General features: G+C 52.2%; 1 protein-coding gene across 1 annotated transcript in view; it reads left to right on the top strand.

Moving 5' to 3' along the window:
* Positions 1–22,543, top strand: part of SYNPO2 (synaptopodin 2) — a 138,600-nt gene that overhangs the window by 100,682 nt on the left and 15,375 nt on the right. Inside the window, exons 2-4 of the mRNA XM_066233948.1 lie at positions 488–639; positions 4,401–5,215; positions 7,647–9,808. Coding sequence (XP_066090045.1) covers positions 488–639; positions 4,401–5,215; positions 7,647–9,808 — 3,129 coding nt within the window. The remainder of the gene's footprint in view (positions 1–487; positions 640–4,400; positions 5,216–7,646; positions 9,809–22,543) is intronic.

Below are 22,543 nucleotides of genomic sequence, written 5' to 3'. Positions count from 1 at the left end.
CTCTGCTAGGGTAGTTCCTTGGGTTCATTCCACTGTAAGGCTCCGTCCTTCAGTGGATTGCCGGTCCCGTCTCTCCTTCCGACGGTCAGTGCCCACCTGCCTTCCTAGTTGGACAGGCTTTTTACCTTTTATCTGAATGGGAGAAGTCACTCTCTGATCAGGGTCGGAGTCCATATTCTCTATTCTTTATTTCTTGTGTTCTCGTTCCCATGGAATAGATTTCCTCTCCTTTTCTGTTTATCTACAATGCTGTGAATGAAATAGAGATATCCTGGTGCATACTACATGTGTGTGGGGGAGGGGAGGGAACATGTTTAAGACAGTCTCACAGGTTAACAGGTGAACAAAAACTCAGGGCTGATGTTATAGATGGCCCATCAATTTACCTGTCCCAAGTGCAGGTTTCTTGGCAATGGTGGCGTGGTTTTGACAAGTTACACCCCTTTCACTGTTGCCTTTTTTTTTTTTTTTTTTTGGCTCCACTCAGATCCGCAGGCAGAGCAAAGCGTCAGGGTCCGGGCTCTGTGAGGGGGATGAAGTGGTCTCCATCAACGGCAACCCATGCTCCGACCTTACCTACTCCCAGGTCATCAGGCTGATGGAGAGCGTAGCAGACTCCCTGCACATGCTCGTCAAACGGTAAGCCCCCTGGGCCGGCACACGGGCTTCCTCCGGAAGCTGACTCCGGCTTCCGGCACACGCACGGTGGTCCTTCATGGGGCAATTGGGGGTCCTCGGCTGAAGTCAGGGCAGTTAAATAGAAGAACCACTTCGTCTGGGAAAAGTGGCGACTCCACCCAATCCACTGGATTCTCTGCTTCGTTAAAAATTAACTTGAATAAGCTTTGTTTCAAGAACTTCGTTGAAAAGCTGAGTTATTGGAAACTAGTTTCTAAGAAAGTTCAGTCGGTTGAGCATAATTTAATCCTCCCGGGTCAGGGTTGTGTGGTGGACCGAGATCACTAACTTATAATCCCCAGATTCACAGATGAGTTCAAAACAGTTCAACGTTAAACCAATGCACTACCCACCTATTCCTTTTTATCGAAAGAAAACACGTAGGAGAAAGACACAAACAACCACAAAACACCTTGAAAGCAGTCCAATTCCTGCTTGCCAGGACCCCCAACAGAACCAAAGCTTGAGTCTGGCAAGAGCAGGTGGTTAGAATCAAGTCTGGGGGCTGTCAGCACACATTACTTGTTTAATTTGATCTCCTCAAATCCAACCTCCCCACTAACTGCTTGAAAACGCAGACGTGAAGTTTAAAGGTAAAAGCAAACAATGAAGGCATTCACACACATACACACACACACACACACACACACACACACACGATTGAAGCATCCACATTTCATGTGTGTGCAAGCCAGAGCCCAGTCTACACCAACGTCGCAGTTAGACCCCAACCATGGCCTTCTAATGACTCCAAAGAGCAAGACGCTGGCCTCCTGGGGGGCGGCTTGCTTGGAGGTGTCAGAGGTCCCCTGACAGAACCGCCACCCCTCACCCCCAGGTTCTGTCCTCATCCTACAGAGACACGACATACAGCATCCGCCCTCCGACAACCAGTCAGCATGTTTGCGTTTCTGTACAAACAGGAGCTCACACTGTGGCCAATGTCCTATGAATAGGAAAGAAACCTGGCACTGCCCACAGTGTCTCCCATCTAAAGATTTACCCGTGGAGCCCAGTGTGTGCGCCCTGAGGGTGCTGCTTATTGATAGAGCCCCCACTGGCTTTTCAAAGGAACCCAGCAGGAAGACCGCCCTGTGCCGTCACAGTGCATGCCACGGGCCCATAGGAACCTGATTCGTTTGAACACTACCCTCTTTGACAAGGTTCCATCACATCCAAAACGGGGAAAATGCCTTTTCTGGCTGGCTCCCTGTTCAGTGTCTGCATTGACCTAATGAGGCCAGCGTCTCTGGAATGTGCTCGGGTTGGGACATTCCCTACTAGCTCTTGGTCTGGCTGGGATGACTCTCCCCAGGGAAACCTGCCGTGGCTTAAAGTTGAGTCTTACGTATATGTGAACTGTCCGAAATCACTGGACTGGTTCCGTCCTTCAATAAATAGAATCATGACTATTATTAGTTTCTCTTAAGTATTTTGACTTCACCAAATAAGTAATTGGTGAAGTAATCGTCGTCATCACTGCCACTCGGTTGTCTGACCATGGTTTCCGGGTGTAAACCTCTCTCCCGCTCATGTGACTGCCCTCGGTCACTTTAAGGCAGGTGGTTTACTTTTTCTGGGCCACCTCTTCATCACTGAGTCTCTATTTTCTTAAATGTTATTAAAATAAGACATTTTTAATAATACAACTATGCATGGGAGAGAAGGAGATTTTACTCTAATCTTCTAGGATCTTCTGGCTGCTCTAACTTGACATGAGAAAGACCAACAGAAGCAAACAAGCAGATTTAATTATGTTTGTATGTATGAAGCTCATTAAGACAAGGGGTCCGAGGGGTCAGGTAGGGTCGTATGCTACCTGGAGCTAAAGAAACAGGTTGGGGTTTGGGACTTGCAAGGGGAAGAGGGAGCCACAAGGGACAACGGGGCACAGAGAGGAGTCTGATGGCGGGGCTCCCTCAGTCTCCCCATCCCGCACGCCTGGCTCCCGTTCTGTGTAGATGTCTCCGGTGACAGCTCTGTTCTGGGAAGAGGTAGCCTGTCTCAGTTCTTTTAGGCAGTGAGGGCAGAGGTCAAAGGTTCTTCCTGAGTCTTCTGTTTCTTCAAAATAAAATGATCCCCCTCACTGCCAGAGAAACCCTTTTTGGGGTGTCAGGGTTGGCTGCCCGACCGACCAGACATCGATCCTGGAATGGTGGACCTGTGCAGACCGAATGGAAATGAGCCCTTCAGGGTGTGGACCTTTAACCACTGGCGCTCTCCGGATTTTATTCCTGGATGTCCTCTTACCTTGGCGACCAAGGAGGGCTAACATTTATCTGACCAACAAACCTGTCTGACAGCCTCTGCGGCTGGAAGGAGTTCAGACTGGGCTCTGCTTCCGAAGTGATTGCTCACATAATTCGAAGTGATTTGATCCAGCTCCCTCCATGAGGCCTTCGCCCACGAAAACTCTGACCTTCTGGTGCCCTCAGCTTCAGCTGCTGAGAGCGTCTCCATCATCTCCAACTTAAGAAAGAGCTGATTTTCTGTCATTGTGTTTTCAAAATACTACATTACAAATTTTTTTCCCCTGTATCCCTAGGAAGCTGTACTGATTTACATGCTTAGAAAAAGCTGCGTTTCATTTGTTTTTGTTGAGTTTTCTTTGGCTAAATGCGGTCCAAAGCCAAGTATAATATTCATCTGAAATGGCACAACCACCTAAATCCTGAGCTAACTCGCTGTAGCAGACAAGAAGGAGTTCCTCCGTCCCTTCATCTGAGGGGTTCCGCATGAGTCGGGGCACACTTGGAGGGTGGGAGAGAGGGCCAGGGAGACCCTTGCTGCTCCTTAAAAAAACAGAGCTTACCAACAGGAGACATGGAGGAGGCATCTCCTCCAGCTGGTCTTCCAACGGCTTCGCTTCCAAGCGCCGTTCAGAGGTTACAGAGTTTTAGCAAGAATTTCTGCCCATGGACCGCCATTGCTCCTTGCCAATCCACATTTGCAAAACCAAATGGGAATTTTAGGGTCTTTTCAAAAGAAGAGACCTGCGCTTCTCAGCGGAGGGGGAGGGGGACAGTCTGACCTCAGAGGTCCTGTAAAGAAAATGCTCCCAGAGGCAGGTTCACACGAGAGAAGGGGAGACGTCCCCGGGTATAAATACTGCATGACGCACTGATTCATTGCAGCCTGCAGAGAGGGTTTCTCTTTCCCCTGGAGTGCTGGGCTGGGGTCCACTGATGACCAAATACACTCACTGGGGCTTACCAAACAAGCCTGTGTGCCATTCCCTTCGAGAAAGCGCAGCCTCTAAAAGGACTCTTTGAATAATCTGTGTATTAATACCGCTCGGACGCTGCTGAAGGTGTTTATGTGACTTTATACTCCCCAGACCTTACACTTAGTCCATTAAGACACCCAAATGCTTTGTTGCATTGTAACAAACACAGTTTTTGGGGGGGGAACAATCAAATAATTATAGATAAAGAGCATCCATGTGGCTAAAACCTGTCCTTTAAAAAAAGCTGGATTTAGGATGAGTTTAGCTTTTGTAATCTCTTATAAGCTTGGCTTTAAAGAAAAATTCTTTTGGGAGATCTTTAAACATACATAAGATATATACATGTTGCCAATGTTTGTTTTCAAATACTGCCACTGACATTTCGGAGGAAGCACTGTGACTGTGTCACATATTAGATGTATGAAAGCGTCAGGAAGCCCTTTGACAGGTAGGTGTTAGGCACTGGCTCTAACTGGGGTGATTTTTCTGTGTGCAGAACTTCCAGTGGAATAAGTGAGGCATTGATCTCTGGAACCGAAGACCAAGCCCACAAGCACCTCCCCCACGGGGGGTACGTGGAAAGTGCCACACTGCAGATCCAACCGGCCGCTGAGAGCCAGGATGGCGAGCCCTGCATCGCCCCAGCCAAGAGTGGAGCTCCCCTCGCTGAGGACCAAGGACGTGGTCCCACTTTTCCTGGGAGCAAAAAAGAAGAGACAGGCCTCTGCTACCCCGATCCCCCACACGTGCCGGACACCCCGAGAGGATGCTCAGCAGGGGAGGTTACATTACAGGAGAAGGCGGACATGGGCTGGCCAGGCCCTGTGGTTGAGCGACAGCTGTCTCTTTCACGGGAGGCACACACAGGCCCTGCTGACCCTGCAGTGGCGGCTGTCCTGGGAGCTGAAACATCTAAGTGTCCTGACCCAGATCCTAACATACACCACAGTGGGATTGCCCACGTCAACTCAGCCTCCACCCGTGAGAAGTGGGACCCTTCTCGTAGGTCCAGCAAGACCATCCAGATCTGCAGCGGCCAAGAGCTGAGAGTGATCCCGGGGCAGGAAGCGGGGGCCGCGGGGCTGCCCCAAGTGGAAGTCATCCTCGACTGCTCTGACAGGCAGCAGACAGGAGGGTGCTGGCTGCCGCCAGGAGAGGGGGGTGTGGACTCTCGAGTAGAAGGAGGGCAGTCAGAAGCACCTCCCCCTCTGGTAGCCTTCGCAGTCTCATCAGAAGGCACGGAGCAGGGGGAAGATCCACACTCAGAGAGGGATCACAGCAGACCCCACAAGCACAGAGCGCGCCACGCACGTGAGTCCTGCCGGGGGGCTGGCCGAGGGGTTTGGGGGTTCGTGGGCACTCTGCTGCTTGGTCTGCATGGATGGTTTTTTTTTTTCTTTCAAAATATTGTTTTTTCTTCTGTCTCTCATTGGCTTTTAAAAAGTATTCATGCACAAAATAACAACCATGAAACTGTAGACAATACCAATTTCTGAACTGGAGGCAGTACGTTTGAGCTGTGCAGTAGAGAGTTCAGTGTTTTTAATGCACTTTCTTTTATCCCCCAAAGGCACAAGAATTGTTAAGGATGATGACATGGTTCATGTAGCCTCTTTTGATACATCTCGGAATGTTGTTCTATTCCATGTTGAAAGGGCACAGGACAGGACTTGAAGGAGCGTGGACTCTGAGTTTAAATGTCAGGAACTGTCGAGCCTGCTGCTCACAGGTGTCTGTAAAATGCAGGCTGCACACCGATTCTCAGGGCAGATTCTCATTTTGAAACAAATCACTGTGCAGCTTGATGATGCTTGCAGAAGTGAGTTGACGGACAAGAACATGTGGGTCCCGGGCAGTTACCCGATCCACTCCGTTTTGTAAGTCTTCACTAGAACTGCAGAGCATTCAGTCCACCCCCCACCCCGGTCGCCCAAGTTCAGTCTCCAGGGCCACGTGGAAGCATTTCAATGTCCCCAGACAGAAAAATGTGTTTAAATTCGAGTCCTTTCCCAGTGTTTTGGTTTTTACCCAGGGGAGTGATTAGAGAAAGAAGAACCAGGATAAGAACAGCCATGAAGTTTTATGATTATTTTTTGTGTGCAAATTTTCTTTCTTTTTTCTCCCCCCCCAACAAATTTTGGAACATCTTTTGAGAAGGTAAAAGCCGGTGGGCAAAGGCACTCAGATGTCTGAATGATATACAACAGTCATGAACTTGGTTATTCAAAAAAGCCGATTGAGTCTTCTAACCTGTCGTCATTCCTTTCAAAGCATATTTTTAGCATGACCACTTGCAGCTTTATTGGCAAGTGTGCTGTTAATCATTTCATGCATGGGAAGCGTCTGTAGGCATCTTCACATTTATAGATTTTAAACAAATGTATTAAGGCGGACTCACATACTTTACATGTTGGCAGTGATGTCAGCAGCAACTGTGACTGTCAATTTCACGTTAAGTTGTATAACCCATCATGAAAAAGTTACATCGAGGAGTCACCATACAGTTTATTATTTTTTCTAAGTAAAAATTTTATTACCAGTGAATATCTGTAACTTGGTTATAAAACAACTCTGCTCTTTTTAATTTTTTTTTTAAGTTCACTAAGAAGGCTAATTTCTTGTTTATTTTTTATGCAAAAAGAGCTAATTTTCAATCATAAAATATGCAAAACTTTTTTTCTGAAACTCCCTTTTACCTGTTTGAGGACTTCAAAACTTCCTTGTGAATTGTGCTCGTTATCATAGAATACATGGTTGTAAATAATAGAGGCTGTAAATTCATTTGCCACCGATTTTTTATAACAATGATAACATTTTATATTTTTGAATTGTCCAATTCTCATTTTAAATTATTTAAGTTCTGTAGCAGCTCTTACCCACATTTAAAAGGGTCACCAGTTGTATAACTTTTAAATGATCCCAAGATTTACACTTATTCTTGCTGCAACTAAAATAGTATATTTCTAAATTATAACAACTCATGATACACAGATTTATCTAGACAGCTTTGTAGCTGAAGTTACATACATGAACAATGATCTAATGTCCTGAATTATTGTTGATCATGATTAGTGAATTATTCATTTTTTATTCAGTTATTATTCATTTAGTTTTCTGAATTTGCACTAATTCAGTCTCCAGGAGCGTAAAGACTTTGGAGGGAAATCAGAGTCAGAAAAAAATTAAGTAAAAAGAAACCTTGAATATTTAAAGTCATTACATTAAAAGTAAATTAAGCTAAATAACACCCCCCTTCTCATACCACCCCTACTTTTAAAAAAAAATAAATGCTTGAGAATAGTTTTATATTGACATTTTATTTTTTAAAAAATATGGATGTACAAGCTGTGTCTTAACTTTTTTTCTCTCCACAAAATATTGTCCTTAAATTATCCCCTTTTGATCGCATCTGAGTAACTGGTATTCCTGGCAGCCAAGATTTATTGTCAAAGCTTAAGGGTCTACCTAGAAACCAACAATGAGGTGTAGATTCTAATCCGCACACACAAACCGTGCATTTTCAGGAGCAGGCAGACCTCTGCGTGTCACCGTGGACACACGCGGCATTGTGGCCATGCAGACGGGGAGATGAGGAGCAGAAGGGGGCTGGAAGGCCCCCCCAGCCCACCGGCAGTCCCCAGTGGCCGGCAGGGTTCCCCCTCTCCTCTTCCAGGGGGGCACGTCCTAGTAGCTGGGCGCTTGCCTCGCCCTCCCGGCTCAATGTGACTCTGTCCTTCCCCAGGGCTCCGGAGGAGCGAGAGCCTTTCCGAGAAGCAGGTTAAGGAAGCCAAGTCCAAATGCAGAAGCATCGCGCTGCTGCTGACGGCCGCGCCCAGCCCGCACTCCCGGGGCGTGTTGATGTTTAAGAAGCGCCGGCAGAGGGCCAGGAAGTTCACGCTGGTCAGCTACGGGACCGGGAAGCTCCAGCGGCGGGAGGACTTGGGGGACCCGGAGGACGGCGACTGGGATAGCTCCTTTGAGGCCACGCTTCTGGGCGCCAGCGACTCGGACGGGGACGAGGAGCTACTGTCCGGCACGGACGACAGCGCGCCAGTTGTGACCTTCGACTGGGATTCTGGGCTCGGGGACATTGAGAAGAAACTGACCCGCGGGGACAAGATGGAGATGCTACCTGACACGTCGGGCAAGGGGGCCCTCATGTTCGCCAGGCGCAGGGAGCGGATGGACCAGATCTCGGCCCAGCAGGAGGAGGACGCCGCCGGCACGGGGGCGCGCGAAGACGGCCCGAGCCCGGTGATCGCCTACCCACGGACGGAGGAGGCAACGGTGAGCGCTCAGCGGTCGGTGAGCAGGAGCTACATTGAGGTGAGCCGCGTTCCCAGCAGCGTGCCGCAACACAATGGCTTCAGCGCGGCGCCCAACGCGGCGGAGCCCCCGAGGATGGTCCCCATGAACAGGACGGCGCGGCCCTTCCCGGGCTCCGGGGCCCTCCCTGCGGCCGCCTTCTCCCCGCCCCGCAGCGTGACCAGCCCCACGGCCGACTTCCCCGCGCCGCCGCCCTACTCCTCGGTCACGCCACCCCCCGGAGTCTCGGCCCGTGGAGCAGCGACAAGCCCCCTGGCCAGCCCCGCGCCGCCCCCGCCGTGGCCGCAGCCCGCGCCCTGGTCCCCAGAGCGCATCGCCTCCCGGGACGAGAGGATCGCGGTGCCCGCCAAGAGGACCGGCATCCTGCAGGAGGCCAAGCGCAGGAGCACCACCAAACCCATGTTCACGTTCAAGGAGCCCAAAGTCAGCCCGAATCCTGAACTCCTGTCGCTTCTCCAAAACTCGGAAGGCAAGCGCGGCGCCGGGGCTGGGGGCGACTCGGGCCCCGAGGAAGACTACCTCAGTTTAGGGGCAGAGGCCTGCAATTTCATGCAGAGCCCGTCTGCCAAGCAGAAGACTCCCCCTCCTGTCGCTCCGAAACCCTCAGTCAAGTCTTCCTCCTCCCAGCCAGCGACTCCTGTGTCTCCAGTCTGGTCACTGGGCGTGGCCCCAGCCCACCCTCCAGCCTTCCCGATGGCCACCCAGTCACAGGGACCGGTTGCATCATCCATCAAAATAGCCCAGCCGCCTTACCCTCCCGCGCGGCCCGCCAGTGCCCTCAATCTGGCCGGCCCCATCAGAGGCCCCCAGGCAGCCGTGGCCAGTGTCAACTACACAGTCAGCCATGCCAAGCCAGCCGCTCCCACGCCAGCCCGCACCGCTGCGCACCACGTGGGTGCCGTAGAGCCGTCCAGTGAGCTTCCCAGGATGCAGGGGAAAGGGGCCCAGCTCTTCGCCAAAAGGCAGTCGAGGATGGAGAAGTACGTGGTGGATTCCGACACCGTGCAGGCCCACGCCGCGCGCACCCAGTCCCCCACTCCGTCGCTCCCGCCCGGGTGGAAGTACTCCTCCAACATCCGAGCGCCGCCTCCGGTGGCCTACAACCCCATCCACTCGCCCTCCTACCCATTGGCCGCTGTCAAGTCCCAGCCGTCAGCCCTACAGGCCTCCAAAACCAGCAAGAAAAAGGGCAAGAAACCCCTCAACGCTTTGGATGTCATGAAGCACCAACCATATCAGCTAAATGCATCCCTGTTCACGTTCCAACCTCCGGATGCAAAGGCTGCCCTCCCCCAAAGGTCATCCGCCAAGGTCCAGTCCGTGCCGGCCAGGAAGCAGGATCTCCCAACCCCCATGGTGAACGCCAGCTCGCCCACCCACGCGCAGCCCTCCTCCGTGTACTTGGCGCCAGCCCTCAGCCCCCAGCCGGCCTTCTTCCCGAAGGCCACCTCACAGGCCAGCGCATCCCCAGTGCCCCTGGGCGTCCCCAGCTCTCCAAAGCCAGAGTCAGCCTCCACGTCGTATTTTGCGGCACCCAGGCCCAAGTTCTCAGCCAAGAAAAGCGGTGTCACAGCACAGGTGTGGAAACCCTCAATCGCAGAAGGGTAACCTTGTGGCAGAAGCTGGGTATCCACTTTGCTTGCAGCAAATTGTTTGCAGTGTTACTTGATTCCCCATGAATGCCTAGCAAGTCCTTCACTTACTTAATTTCAGATGTCACCTCCCAATGTGGGTCCAAGGAGCATAATATTGTCACTGAGTCATAAATTTGACTCAGATAGGCTTCCACCATATTTATCTTCTTTTTTTTAAAAAAAATCAGGGGACACCCCAAATAGACATGTGCCATGACATTAAGTAAGCAGAGGACTTAGGGTTCATGCATTAGCCACAAGCCAGCAGTGACCACTGTTCTCCAACATCAGGGCACAGCCCTTTTGGGACAGGACAGCTGTGCACGTAGGGTGACAAGTTGGGAGTTGCAAGCACATAACACGCATCGACAGGTTTCTTTTTTTTTTTAAGTAGTGATGTATCTCTATTACTAGTGTTCAGGGAGAAGAAGTTTATCAGGGCAAGGGTGGTCTGTTCTGCACACCTCAGCCACCTGGATGACATTGCAGTTCGGGCACAGAGGGATTTGGGGAACGTACATGGTTTTGTTAGTGGGTGAGAGAGAGGCTGTTGCTAAGTGATTGAGCACTTATGCTGTATTTGGCTCCTTGCGGGATGTCTGAAGCACAGGAACTCATTTTGAGAGACATCTTTAGAGTTAGGTGGATAGGACGAGAAGGAAAACTGCCCTGGGACAGTGATTCCACGGCGCCTCCCTCTCTCGCCAGTTACTTGGGAGACTGAGTGAGCATTTCTCCAGTTGCCCCAGAGAGCGCAGCTGGTTTCCTGGACAGAGGCGTCCGAAGACGCAGGGACAGGCGGGCTGTGGCTAAGGGTCCACCTGACCATCGTCTTCCCGAGAGACCGCGTGGTTGGGAGAGAGGAGGGAAACCCACCGCAGGCTGACTGTGGAGCAAGGGCAACCCGGTGTGTGGAGGCCGCAGGGTGAGCCCCCGCCATGATTTACACCACTTCTGAGTGACCTCACAGGTTCTGTTGTTCTTTTTTTCTCGTGTTTGTTTTGCTGTTTGACAACTGCTTCCCCCACTGCTCCTAGCAGTTCCGTCCTTGCCCCTACCTTTGATCATTTCTCTTTGATGGACCAGGAGGACTCAGACAAGGTTACCTTGTAAATTTGGACTGGTCCCACACCATGCCGTCACCCAGTTGGCCATGAAGTGAGCCACATTACTGACAGGAACCCAAAGACCTTTCTCATATCTATTTTAAGTCTGAGTCTGACCAACCCTGGAAAATATTCAATGTGAATTCGCGTAGAGAATCACAAAGCATTTCTGACAGCTCCGGGGAAACTGTCTACTCCACACAGGGGGTCTGTTCAGAAGCCCCTCCCCACCGCTCTCTGGGGCTCGGGAGGGGGTGGGGGACAGGGCACTACTGTAACCCTCTGGAAGCCTCTGTGTTCCTGACTTTTCCTGCCATCCCTGTCAATCTGCTCTGTTTCCACTCTCCTATTAAAATACGACTTTCTTCTTTATCTGTTCAATGTACTTTAAAAAACAACAACAACAACAAAAAACAACAACAACCTTCCCTGTCTATGAGCTGTTCTGGTCTGTGCCATTTCTCTGACGTTCCCTTACCGCTCCTCAGACACCTGCCTCTCCGTTCTGCAAGCCTGTCTGCTTCTCTGCACCACTGCCTCTCCTGCCCTGTCTCTGGGAGCTCTCCTGTCACCTCTGGTGGCAGTTTTCTCAGAAGTGACAAACACAGGATGCCGCTGGGTCTCTCATTTGCTTTTCGGGAAGTCAGTGACAAGGTTCGTGCAAGATAAAGGAAGAAGCCGTCTGTCTGTCCTCGAACAGCCCTGCATGCAGGGATTCCTTCCTGCAAAGGAGTCTGTTGGGTGCTGTGCATGTCGCATTCTGTTCTAACAGAACAACCAAAAAAGGCTTCTTCCAGGTCAAGCAGGAGAGGAGAGATTTTTTTTTATTACTTTGCATTCCTTGCATAGCATTTAAGGAACGGCATAAATTAGAGGAAAGATCACTGAACACAAGGTAGTCAGTTTGAGCTCATCAGTTCAAAAGGAGCCCAGGGTGGTGGTGACGGCCCAGAGGTGTTCCCAGTTGTCCGGCGTTCTGCGGTTTGCAGTCACGACACGTGTTTTCTGTCCACTTCCTGTTGGACAGGTGCTGATCTGAACAGAGCCACTTTTGGGGGTTCATGACTAACGACACAACAGACATGACTGGGATGGCCATGGGGTTCTCAGAAAGTTTCTGAGACATGTGCCAGGCATGCAGGTGGCAAGCCCACAGCTTCACCTGGGACCTGGGAGCATTGGTCCCCTCTAACCCCGAATCCCAGGTTCCCTCCCACATGGAGATGGACCTCACCTCGAGAGATGGGCGGTGGGAAGCAGAGGGACCATGCCTGCTCCGGGAGAAAGAGAGGTGTCCTCTGCCTTTCCTCCCTGACCAGCTTCCGCCCTGAACTTACTGAGGGCCCTAAGGGCACTTTGTTAATGATGTCAGCATGGCAGATGGGACTCTTAAGACTCAGGAGCTCACGTCCCGCCCACTGGGCACCCTTTGCAACCTGGGTGTTGTTGGCTTTGCCGTGGTGGCAGGTGTGGGCTGTGTTGGCTGGTGATGGGTTTTGAGGAGGCCATTTGTGTTTGGTTTCTAACACCTTGCCCCCCCCCCCCGTTGTCCTCAGTCAACTACATGTCCAGGCAGGGCACCAGTGAGGTCAGGTTTTCATCGTCAGCACAAGGGCAGCGCTGATGGACTGAGAGCCTGTGTGATGTCAGGTGCCTGTGAGCCTCACCCCAGGAACCCGCTGCCTGGCTCACAGACACTGGGACGTGAAGTGACATGTCACCACGGGCACAGACTCGGCAGGACCTCATGCAAATTTCTTCCCACCAGTTCCTGCTTCATGCTGTCTCGAACCTCCCATCCACAGAGACGGACGGCCCCAGCCAGTCTGAACAGCGCTAGGTATCCAAGCCTGCTCGGAGGGCAGGGTGGATCTCACAGCTGGTCACACTGGGCATCTCCCTGTTGCCCCTTGGACCTCACAGCATTTTCAGATTTTTTTTCCTAATACTTCAACAATAGACACATGCTGTTTTGAGGCAAGCAGGTAAAAAAAAAACAACCCACGCCATTTCTGCATTTTGACTCTTCATTGATAGTATAAACATTTTAGGGCTATGTTTATAGCACACATTCGGGTTACCATGCAAGAGCACAGAAACGCTTGTCATTTAGACTATATCCGGTGTGACTATTAATGATCACATATATCTCATCTGATCCTCACGGGAAGCCACTCATTTTGACCGGAGGGAAACTGATCTGGGCGACAGGTAGTGGTTTAAAGTAAGCCAGGGCTCCCGCAACTATCTAGAGAGCTCTGCAGGGCCGTCTGGAAGTGGGTGGGCTTTGCAGGAGAACTGGGTCTTCTCCTGCAACCTGAATTCTAGCTGGGCGACAAGTCATCTCTGAGATGCCAGAACCCAGCGATCTATGTTTGAGGGGGTGCTGGCATAGGGAGGATCACTGTCCTGTCTCGGGAACTGTTCACTTTGCTGTCACAAGCACCCTGAACACTTGATTCTGAGCGTTCACAGAGAAGCCTCAGAGTGCACGGACACGTCTGAGCTGACTCTTTCCACCAGATGGCCGTGCTGTGGTCTGACCTCGGGCACCTGCCAGCACACCGGTCCCCAGGGGCAGTCCTGGAGCCGCCTAGGCAGAGAGGGTCCTGGGGACAGTCGCCAGGAAGTGACCATCTTCTGAAAAGCTGAATGGGCACAGGGCTTCCCAAGGGAAGCTGTGAGCTCGTCCTCTCTTGAAATCAGAGTTATCGAGTTTGTTTTAAAAATCGTTAAAAGTTCATGAGAAAAATATGTGCATTCTAAGGCCCAACATCATATTCCCAGAAATGCTGACCCTTGGCTAGTCCCATGTCCCCTTATTGCCAGACTCTGGGGGACCCGGGGACTCGGGTAACACGGCAGTGCTGCTGAAGTCATCAACAAGTATTCTGGGAAAGTGCAGAACCGCGTTGCCGGGCTTCCCACCAGCAGGCTGGCTGCTGACCGCCCATAGGACCCAAACGCCCGGCAGAACTGCTAAGAGAGGCCAGCCTCTGTTTCCCCACTAATGATTTAATAAATAAAGTACAAAAACCACAGGCCGTCCTAGGGAGCAGGAAGACACAGGCACCAAGTCTGGGGGAACCCTGAGTCGGCACCCCCTTTCCTTGGTGTCGCCAGGCAGAGCCAGTTTCTTCAGCTCTTTAAAAAAAATAACATTTCCACGATACGCACATTAAAACACTCACTTCCCACCGGGCATCGGGAAACCGCCAAGCTTCCCATCCAAAGGCAACCAGATGTAGAGAACTTTAATTTAAAAGTTTGAATGCCAGATCCTGTCCAACACGTCTCAGACTCCAACCGAGAGGTGTGCGAGCTGATCAAGGAGGTCTCAAGCATAAAGAGAGAGAGTGAGGCTTCCACAAGGTCCTGTAATTTAAATAATTATTTTTTTGGTTAGTAACAGAATTTTTTAAGTTTTTGTTTTTATTTTTGGGCTTTCAGTGCTTCTTTCATGTAGATCTAAGTCATGTGTGCTTTGTGACTGGTGGAATTTCCACACAGGGTCCCTAATAAAAGTAAAATCACCAGGACAGCCTTGCAGCCTGCCTGCCTTCCTTCCTCAGCCCAGTGACATTGACAACACTCAAACTGACGATGACATTCACAGGGACCACGGGAACCCCTGACCCTCACACACCCTCCTGCCTCAATCCCTTTAATCATGGTTTGTTCATGGAAAATGAAAGGATTACAGTTGGTTCTGAGCTGACAAGAAATGTCCAGTTGGGGAAACTAGAGAAAGCAGACAGCGAAGGGTCTTCTTTCGTTTTCTTCCAGAGGCTTCTGTGGAAGCCCAGCCTCTCTGGTACCTGTGCTTGGCAGGATCACCCATCTTCAAGGCCACCCACAGGCCCTGAGGCCTGCACTGAGGTCTAAGTCAGGGTGGCAGGGTGGGGTGGGGTGGTGGGAGCCCCAGGACCGAGTGGCTCCTCTGCGCCCCAGAGCCAGGTTACATACTTCACACACATTTTATAACGCCAGGTAACGTTACCTGAGCACAGACCTGCGGCCCTGGTTCCTGCTGTGTGTCTTTCATAGATGTATCTCTTCTTTTGCTGACACGTAATTGACATATATCGGTTTCAGGTGTAAGCCATAATGATTCCATGTACTGAAATGATCAACACCAGAAGTCTCAGAGATTTCTCTCTTGTGATGAGAACTTCTAGCAGGTACACTCTCAAGCAGCTTCCACACACACGACACCCAGGACTGTTAACCAGAGTCCCGGGCTGCACTCTTAGCAGCTTCCACATACATGGCACCCAGGACTGTTAGCCAGAGTCCCGGGCTGCACACTTAGCATCCACACACACAACACCCAGGACTGTTAGCCAGAGTCCCGGGCTGCACACTTAGCAGCTTCCACACACACGACACACGGGACTGTTAGCCAGAGTCCCTGGGCTGCACCCTTAGCAGCTTCCACACACACGACACACGGGACTGTTAGCCAGAGTCCCGGGCTGCACACTTAGCATCCACACACACGACACCCAGGACTGTCAGCCAGAGTCCCGGGCTGCACTCTTAGCAGCTTCCACACACACGACACACGGGACTGTTAGCCAGAGTCCCGGGCTGCACTCTTAGCAGCTTCCACACACACGACACCCGGGACTGTTAGCCAGAGTCCCGGGCTGCACTCTTAGCAGCTTCCACACACACGACACCCGGGACTGTTAGCCAGAGTCCCAGGCTGCACACTTAGCAGCTTCCACACACACGACACCCAGGACTGTTAGCCACAGTCCCCGGGCTGCACACTTAGCATCCACACACACGACACCCGGGACTGTTAACCAGAGTCCTGGGCTGCACTCCACCTCCCAGAACTGACTTATTTTATAACTGGAAGTCTGCACCTTTGGACCCTCTGCCCTCCCCACTCCCACCCCCAAACACAGATGATCTCCTTTCATCAGCAGTCCTTTCAGGGTAGATGACCCCCATTCACAGGTCACAGGTGGGGTTCTGAGTCACAGAGAGGCTGAGTAATTGGCCCGAGATCACACGTTGTTCAGCCTAGAAGACCCCACACTTAGTCTGGATGGGCACTCGTGGCCAGCTGCTGCCTGGGGGGTTTATTCCGCTTCTCAGAACCAGCCTGAAAGGGAGTCTTCTCTTGTTCCCATGTTAGAGACGGGGTATCCAGAGCACCTTCTCCAGCACCCCCAGCTCGTCAGCAGTGGGCTGGCATTGAACCTAGAGCTCAGACACCCAGACCTGTGCTGTCCCCACAGTGCGCACCTCAAGGTCTCCGTGGTCCCGCTGGACCTGGATTCCCTGAGACCTGCCCCGGGTGCGCTCCCCAAGCCCGTCCACAACAGCCCACTCCGTGGCTGCTCTGTGGATGGCTTTGGCCATGCCGAGCGACCTCAGGAAAGGACCCCGGCCCTCCCGTAAGATTGCTCGCGAGGGCGGATACCGTGATGGAAGGGGACAGCCGGTCCGCGGGGAAGCATCTGGGTTCTGAAGAAGGTGGACGGGGCAGCGATCTCGTGTGAGTCGCCCCTCCTCCCCCTGCTCTCTTGTTTCTCTATTTTGGGACAAATAGGTTGAGATCATGGGCTGGCAGTGGGAACAAATATCAAATATAAAAATAAAGCAGGATGGAAGTCCCCACATAGCAGGAAGTGTCCCCTGGGCCTCCGGCCATCCTGACCACACGCCATGCAGGGGAACTTCTTCGGGAGGAGAGAGACTCCGTGTCCAGCTTGGCTCGCTGCTGCACTGATAATAACGTGAGACATCTCAGCAGGAGTGATTCTGAATCTGAATAATGCTGCAAGAATCATGAGGTTTCAGTGTCTCCAGCCACACGCTCAGGAGCCGCTGTCACCGGGTGTAAGGGCAACACAGTGTCCCCTCCCGCCCCCGTTGTCCTCACTGGAAGACTTCTCAGCGAGGACGTCTTTACAACTTACGTTTTTTACAGTCTTTTCCCCCTTACCCTAGGCCCTGTGGTTATTTGGAAACACCCGAGGAACTAGCGTGGTGGATTCTGAAAGCGGGTGGTTTTGAACATTCCCCTCTCTCTCAGTTCAAGGAGAGGAGGCGTGAGCTTCTCGGTCATTTGTAAAAACCCCTCGTGTGTAACCCGCGGAGCTCCGCTGTCTTCACTTAAAATCCGAGCTGCCCATTAGCTGCGGGCTTACTGTACGCGAGGCACAGTCAACACACTCCGTTTCTTCATCATTGCAGAATGACATAGGGACTGTTATCCCCCACCTGACCGAGGAGGAAACAGGTCAAGACAAGGGAAGGAATTTGTCTGCCGTGTTGGGCTCCTGAGCCACTGTGATTCTCCAGTCACAGGCCCCACCAGTCCTCTCCATCCCAGGAGCGTCCCCAGGGAGGACTTGCCTGTCAGAATCGACAGACAGACTGTCTCAGAAATAACTCAGGCACTTAAATCTTCTCCATCAAAGCCAGACACGTTGACAGAACTTCCTGGAGCTGGGCATCCCTGAATGAGAGACAGTTGTAAACCGGGTGGGAGGGATGGGCAAGCTGTCATTTTTACTTCCGGCAGCCCCTGTGCCCGGTCAGCGGTCGGGGACACCTGACCTTTTGCCGGTTACCGCTCACCGGACACAGCGAGGTCCCTGGCCAGATGCCCCAGACACATGCCCCAGCAAACCCACACCATAATACTGGGGCTGCCCACAGTCACACCAGGAAAAAGAAGGAAAAAGGAAGTCCTCCCATTCAGTAAGGATAGTGCGAGCAGTTTCCCCCACAATGTTTGAATTAAAACAAAAAACATGATTTGAGGTAGGAGAAGGAAGAGGTCATCGTCCCTAAAGGAAATGCATGGGCAAGGGGGACCCCTTGCAGGCAGGTGGCGTGGGGTGTTTAGAGGCACGTTTTGTGCTGGGGGACATGGATGGGCCAAACCCCCCAACGGGATGACAGGGCGCCTCTCTCTGCCTTGGTCCCCACAGGGGAGAGGCTGCAGGTGGACCTGCCCTCTTGTTTGCCGGCTGCAGTGCCTTTGCACACTCAATGAGGTAAGCACGTATTGGAAAGTGCTACTCGTGTGCAGTCTGTGTAAGGCTGCGGCTATGTGCCCCGCGGGCGATTCCCCCTGCTCCCTGGCGAATGGCCCAATGCCTTTAGGCTCTGTGGTTCTCCTGTGACCCGCCCAGACCCAGTGTGAACCTCTCTAGCTGCCGACAACCAGCTAGGGACACGACAGTCCACTCAGCTAGGATGCAGAGACAGGGACAGGCGTCTCCCACAAGCCGTGAGAGCACAAGGGATCCGTGTGCGCCCCGTCAGAGACCGGTACACGGAAAACCTTCCACCCTGCCCACCAACTGATATTGTAAAGGGCGCTCGGGGAACACGAGCTGCTGTTTCAGAGACTTCTGAGGAGAAACACACACACCACACACACGCACACCACACACGCACACACACATATACACACATACCACACACACGCACACACACCACACACACATATACACACATGCCACACACGCATACCACACACACGCACACACATACACATACATGCACACACATATACACACACCACACACATGCACATATCACACACACATATACACACACGCACGCACATACCACACACACACACCACACACACACCAGCTAAACAGGTGCTCCTCTGGTGGGAAGCCCAGCTGAGGGGGCCTAACAGCTACTAGAGCTCAAGCAGCATCTGTCCGTGGCCCGTTGCCATGAGAGACCTTTGTCTCACGCCCTGTCCCTCTCTGGCCAGCCTGCTGCTGTTCTTCCTTCTTTGTCTCCATCTACTGTCCTGGCGCTGTCGGAGTGATGTACAAAGTTGAGACCAGGGTTTAAAAACACTGGCTCCGTAGTTTTTTGTTTTTTAAAGAAATCTAACGTTAGCTGTGTTCCATGCCAAGCCCCAGGGTTAACTATTGTAGACCCAGCGAGGTGCCCTGGCAAAGGGTGGTCTGACAAGGGAAAAACGCTTGTACATTAGATGTATCCACAGACCAGGAGGATGGAAGCTGAAAGAAACCTCTCCCACGGAGAGGGTGGGGGGCTGTGGGCAGAGTTGCCCCCATGCTGACAGGCAGCCAGCCTTCAGCCACAGGGGACAGCTGCTCCCATCCCTCTCCCCACCGATGTCCCAGGACAAAGGGTCAGCAACCTGGCCTCCTCCTCAGAGTAACCGATCCCCCTTGCCCCAGGAGTAAGCGGGATCGGTTTGCAAACACTGAAAGGGTGGAGCTGACTCTGCACACAGGCACAAACCCCTGCTTCCTGCCAGCCAGCCGGCTGGCCAGCCCAGCCAGCGATGACAAGCAGTTCTCAGAAGCAGTAGCGAGCGGAGGGTACAGGGAGGGACCTGACATCCCAGCTGCCCAGGGAATTTTTGTGGGTTTTCTGGAACTTCTAGAATTCTTTTGAGTCAGACGCAGAAGCCGGGACTGAGCCCGGAGAGAAAAAAATACATCAACACAAGCTGAAATTCTGGGGAAAAAAAGTATCTGATTGCAACATTGCTTTTATTTCAAATGCAATTAAGTGAATTCAGTTCATTTTTCCTTTTGACATTTTATTACATTGTTTCCTTTTTTTTTTTTTGTATTTTTCTGAAGCTGGAAACGGGGAGGCAGTCAGACAGACTCCCACATGCGCCCGACTGGGATCCACCCGGCACGCCCACCAGGGGGCGATGCTCTGCCCCTCTGGGACATTGCTCTGTCGCAACCAGAGCCACTCTAGCGCCTGGGACAGAGGCCAAGGAGCCATCCCCAGCGCCCGGGCCATCTCTGCTCCAATGGAGCCTTGGCTGCAGGAGGGGAAGAGAGAGACAGAGAGGAAGGAGAGGGGGAGGGTTGGAGAAGCAGATGGGCGCCTCTCCTGTGTGCCCTGGCCGGGAATCGAACCCAGGACTTCCGCACACCAGGCCGAAGCTCCACCACCAAGCCAACCGGCCAGGGCCACATTGTTTTCTTTAAAAGTAAAAAAAGGGGCCCTGGCTGGTTGGCTCAGCGGTAGAGCGTCGGCCTAGCGTGCGGAGGACCCGGGTTCGATTCCCGGCCAGGGCACACAGGAGAAGCGCCCATTTGCTTTTCCACCCCTCTGCCACGCTTTCCTCTCTGTCTCTCTCTTCCCCTCCCGCAGCCAAGGCTCCATTGGAGCAGAGATGGCCCGGGCGCTAGGGATGGCTCCTTGGCCTCTGCTCCAGGCGCTAGAGTGGCTCTGGTCGCGGCAGAGCGACGCCCCGGAGGGGCAGAGCATCCCCCCCTGGTGGGCAGAGCGTCGCCCCCTGGTGGGCGTGCCGGGTGGATCCCGGTCGGGCGCATGTGGGAGTCTGTCTGTCTATCCACGTTTCCAGCTTCAGAAATAAATAAATAAATAAAAAATAAAGCAAACAAAAAAACCCCCAACTAGGTCTGTATTTTGCATTGCATACCCCTTACTTAGTCCTTTTTATTTGCCTAGCATGTCCTTGATTGATTTTAAAAAATTTACAAAACCATCCTCTAAAGCTAAAAGAGTCAGTAAGAGACAGGTTGGAGTAATATAAAGTGCTGATTTATCATACCAGTCCTTCCACAATTGGGTTCTTTCTTTCTTCTAATCACATAGAGTATATTGATGGTCTGGTCCCCTGGCCAAGGTACTTCTAAGGGCAAGCATTGCTTTTCATAGAGTGACGATGTGGAGTTTGAGTCCTATGTTACAACACAACCTACAGAATGTCACAGCTCATTCTGGGCGGCATTACTGAGACACAGTAAACAAAGCAAAATATACGTGGCTTGGAACCTCTGGGTTTCACTTCAGTTTTACTCTGGAATTCACCAACTCCCTGACCTGACCGCCTGGCGCCCAGCTGTTCCACCGGCCCCACGCCCACGCTTGGTGCCACACGGCCCTGGTCCCCCACATCGCTTCCCAACTTCTGCCCCCCCGCCAGGGAAAGTGAGGGTCCTCTGACCCCACCTGAAAAATTTGTATTTTGTGGGTCTGGGTTGGGGCAAGACCAGGCACCCGTTTCTGTAACAGAGACCCCCAGGCGATTCTGATGCTACTGGGCTGGGCGCCCCATTGTGAAAAGTCCTTCCTGAACACCCGGGACACTGGAGTCGACCTCATTCTTGAATCCTGCAAGCAGCTTTCCAGGTCCTCCTGTCCTCACAGACCTGGCAGCAGGCCCTCTCTCCTGTGTCTGCGTGGAGGGAGGGAGCGTCAAGTGCCATCGGCGACTTTGCTGCCGAGGTCCAGCAGGTGGCAGCAAACGCCGGCACCCCGCTCGGGCGGGGCTCCACCGCCGGCCGCCCTCCTGAGCCTTCTGAACCTGCTGGCACAGAATTGGAATCAAACATTCTCTCTCATTTATTTCTGAAACAGAAGAATGCGATTTCATCTGACTGCCTCCCCCCGCCCCGCCCCCACCTTCTTATCCAGGCAGAGGATAACTATTTCTAGGGACAGAATGATACGGTTTTATCACCCAGAGGAGGGACTGTACCCAAGTTCCTTATCTTTGGGAACGGGACCGCATGACTTCCTGTGGCTGGTGGGCAGTGGTCCGTTATCTCCGATCAAAAATGTTCTCAGCCATAAGTAACCGAAGTCTCTCCGGCATTAATCAAAAACATTTTCACTGGGGGATCTAGGCTAGAGGAAAATGGGGAAGCAGTCGGAGTGCTTGTTAGCTTCTCAAAATGAAATATATAGATATATAGATAGAGATAGATATACTGTAGATATATGATTGTAAAATTTGCAAAACTGAAAAAAGAAGCTCATGCACTTTCCAGACCCCAGGGAGAGAGCCCAGTCTTTTCGCTGAGCCTTCACTGTACGATGGTGGACTGACCGGCCCTCCAGTCGGAGGAAGGTGTGCGGAACAGCGGGACAGGTGTCCCCACTGAGTGGCCGCTTTGAACCCAGCCAGAGTATTGTTTTCAGACCTTTGACACACTAAAGTGTATTTCTGAAACAGAAAAGGGTGGTGAGGTGTCTGGAGGGTCCGTGACATGTGGTCTACGTCTGTCTACCTCCCGATGGGGGGGACACAGAGGGCGGGGGGGCAGCGGAGCCGATGTGGAGCACAAGCGAGCGGAGGTTTCTCTCGGTGAAAAGAGAAGAAGTTAGAACTGACCAGCATGCAGTACATTGCCGTTGAACTGAAGAAAACCTCCCACAGCTGAACTGAAGGGACGGAGAAGGACTTGACCCTGTGCACCCGGCATATACAATGTGTTATCAAGGCTTTTCACTGCATGGACGTAGCTGAATTTTCACAACGACCTTCTTTGGCGAAAATAATCCTCGTTTAAGGAAAATTTAACGAAATTATTCCTTCACCGAGAAGGACCCTGAAGCTGGGCGAGAGTAGGAAGATTGCCCAGAGAGCTCAGCTGGTAAGGGGGCGGACGCGGCAGGTGACCCCAAGCCTGTCCACTCTCACCTCCGGTGTATTCTGCACGCCACGCCGGTGCCCAGCTCTTGCATAAGGAACTCCTGCACCCCAGGAAACCGCACAGAGGAACCCTGAAACCCCGCTCCCAAGATTATAACATTTCATATAAACATCTAAAAAAAAA

Source organism: Saccopteryx bilineata, chromosome 1, assembly GCF_036850765.1.
Source record: "Saccopteryx bilineata isolate mSacBil1 chromosome 1, mSacBil1_pri_phased_curated, whole genome shotgun sequence".
NCBI classification, from domain to species: domain Eukaryota; kingdom Metazoa; phylum Chordata; class Mammalia; order Chiroptera; family Emballonuridae; genus Saccopteryx; species Saccopteryx bilineata.
Note: the sequence above shows the minus strand (reverse complement) of the source record. Positions and strands in the feature narration are given on the sequence as shown.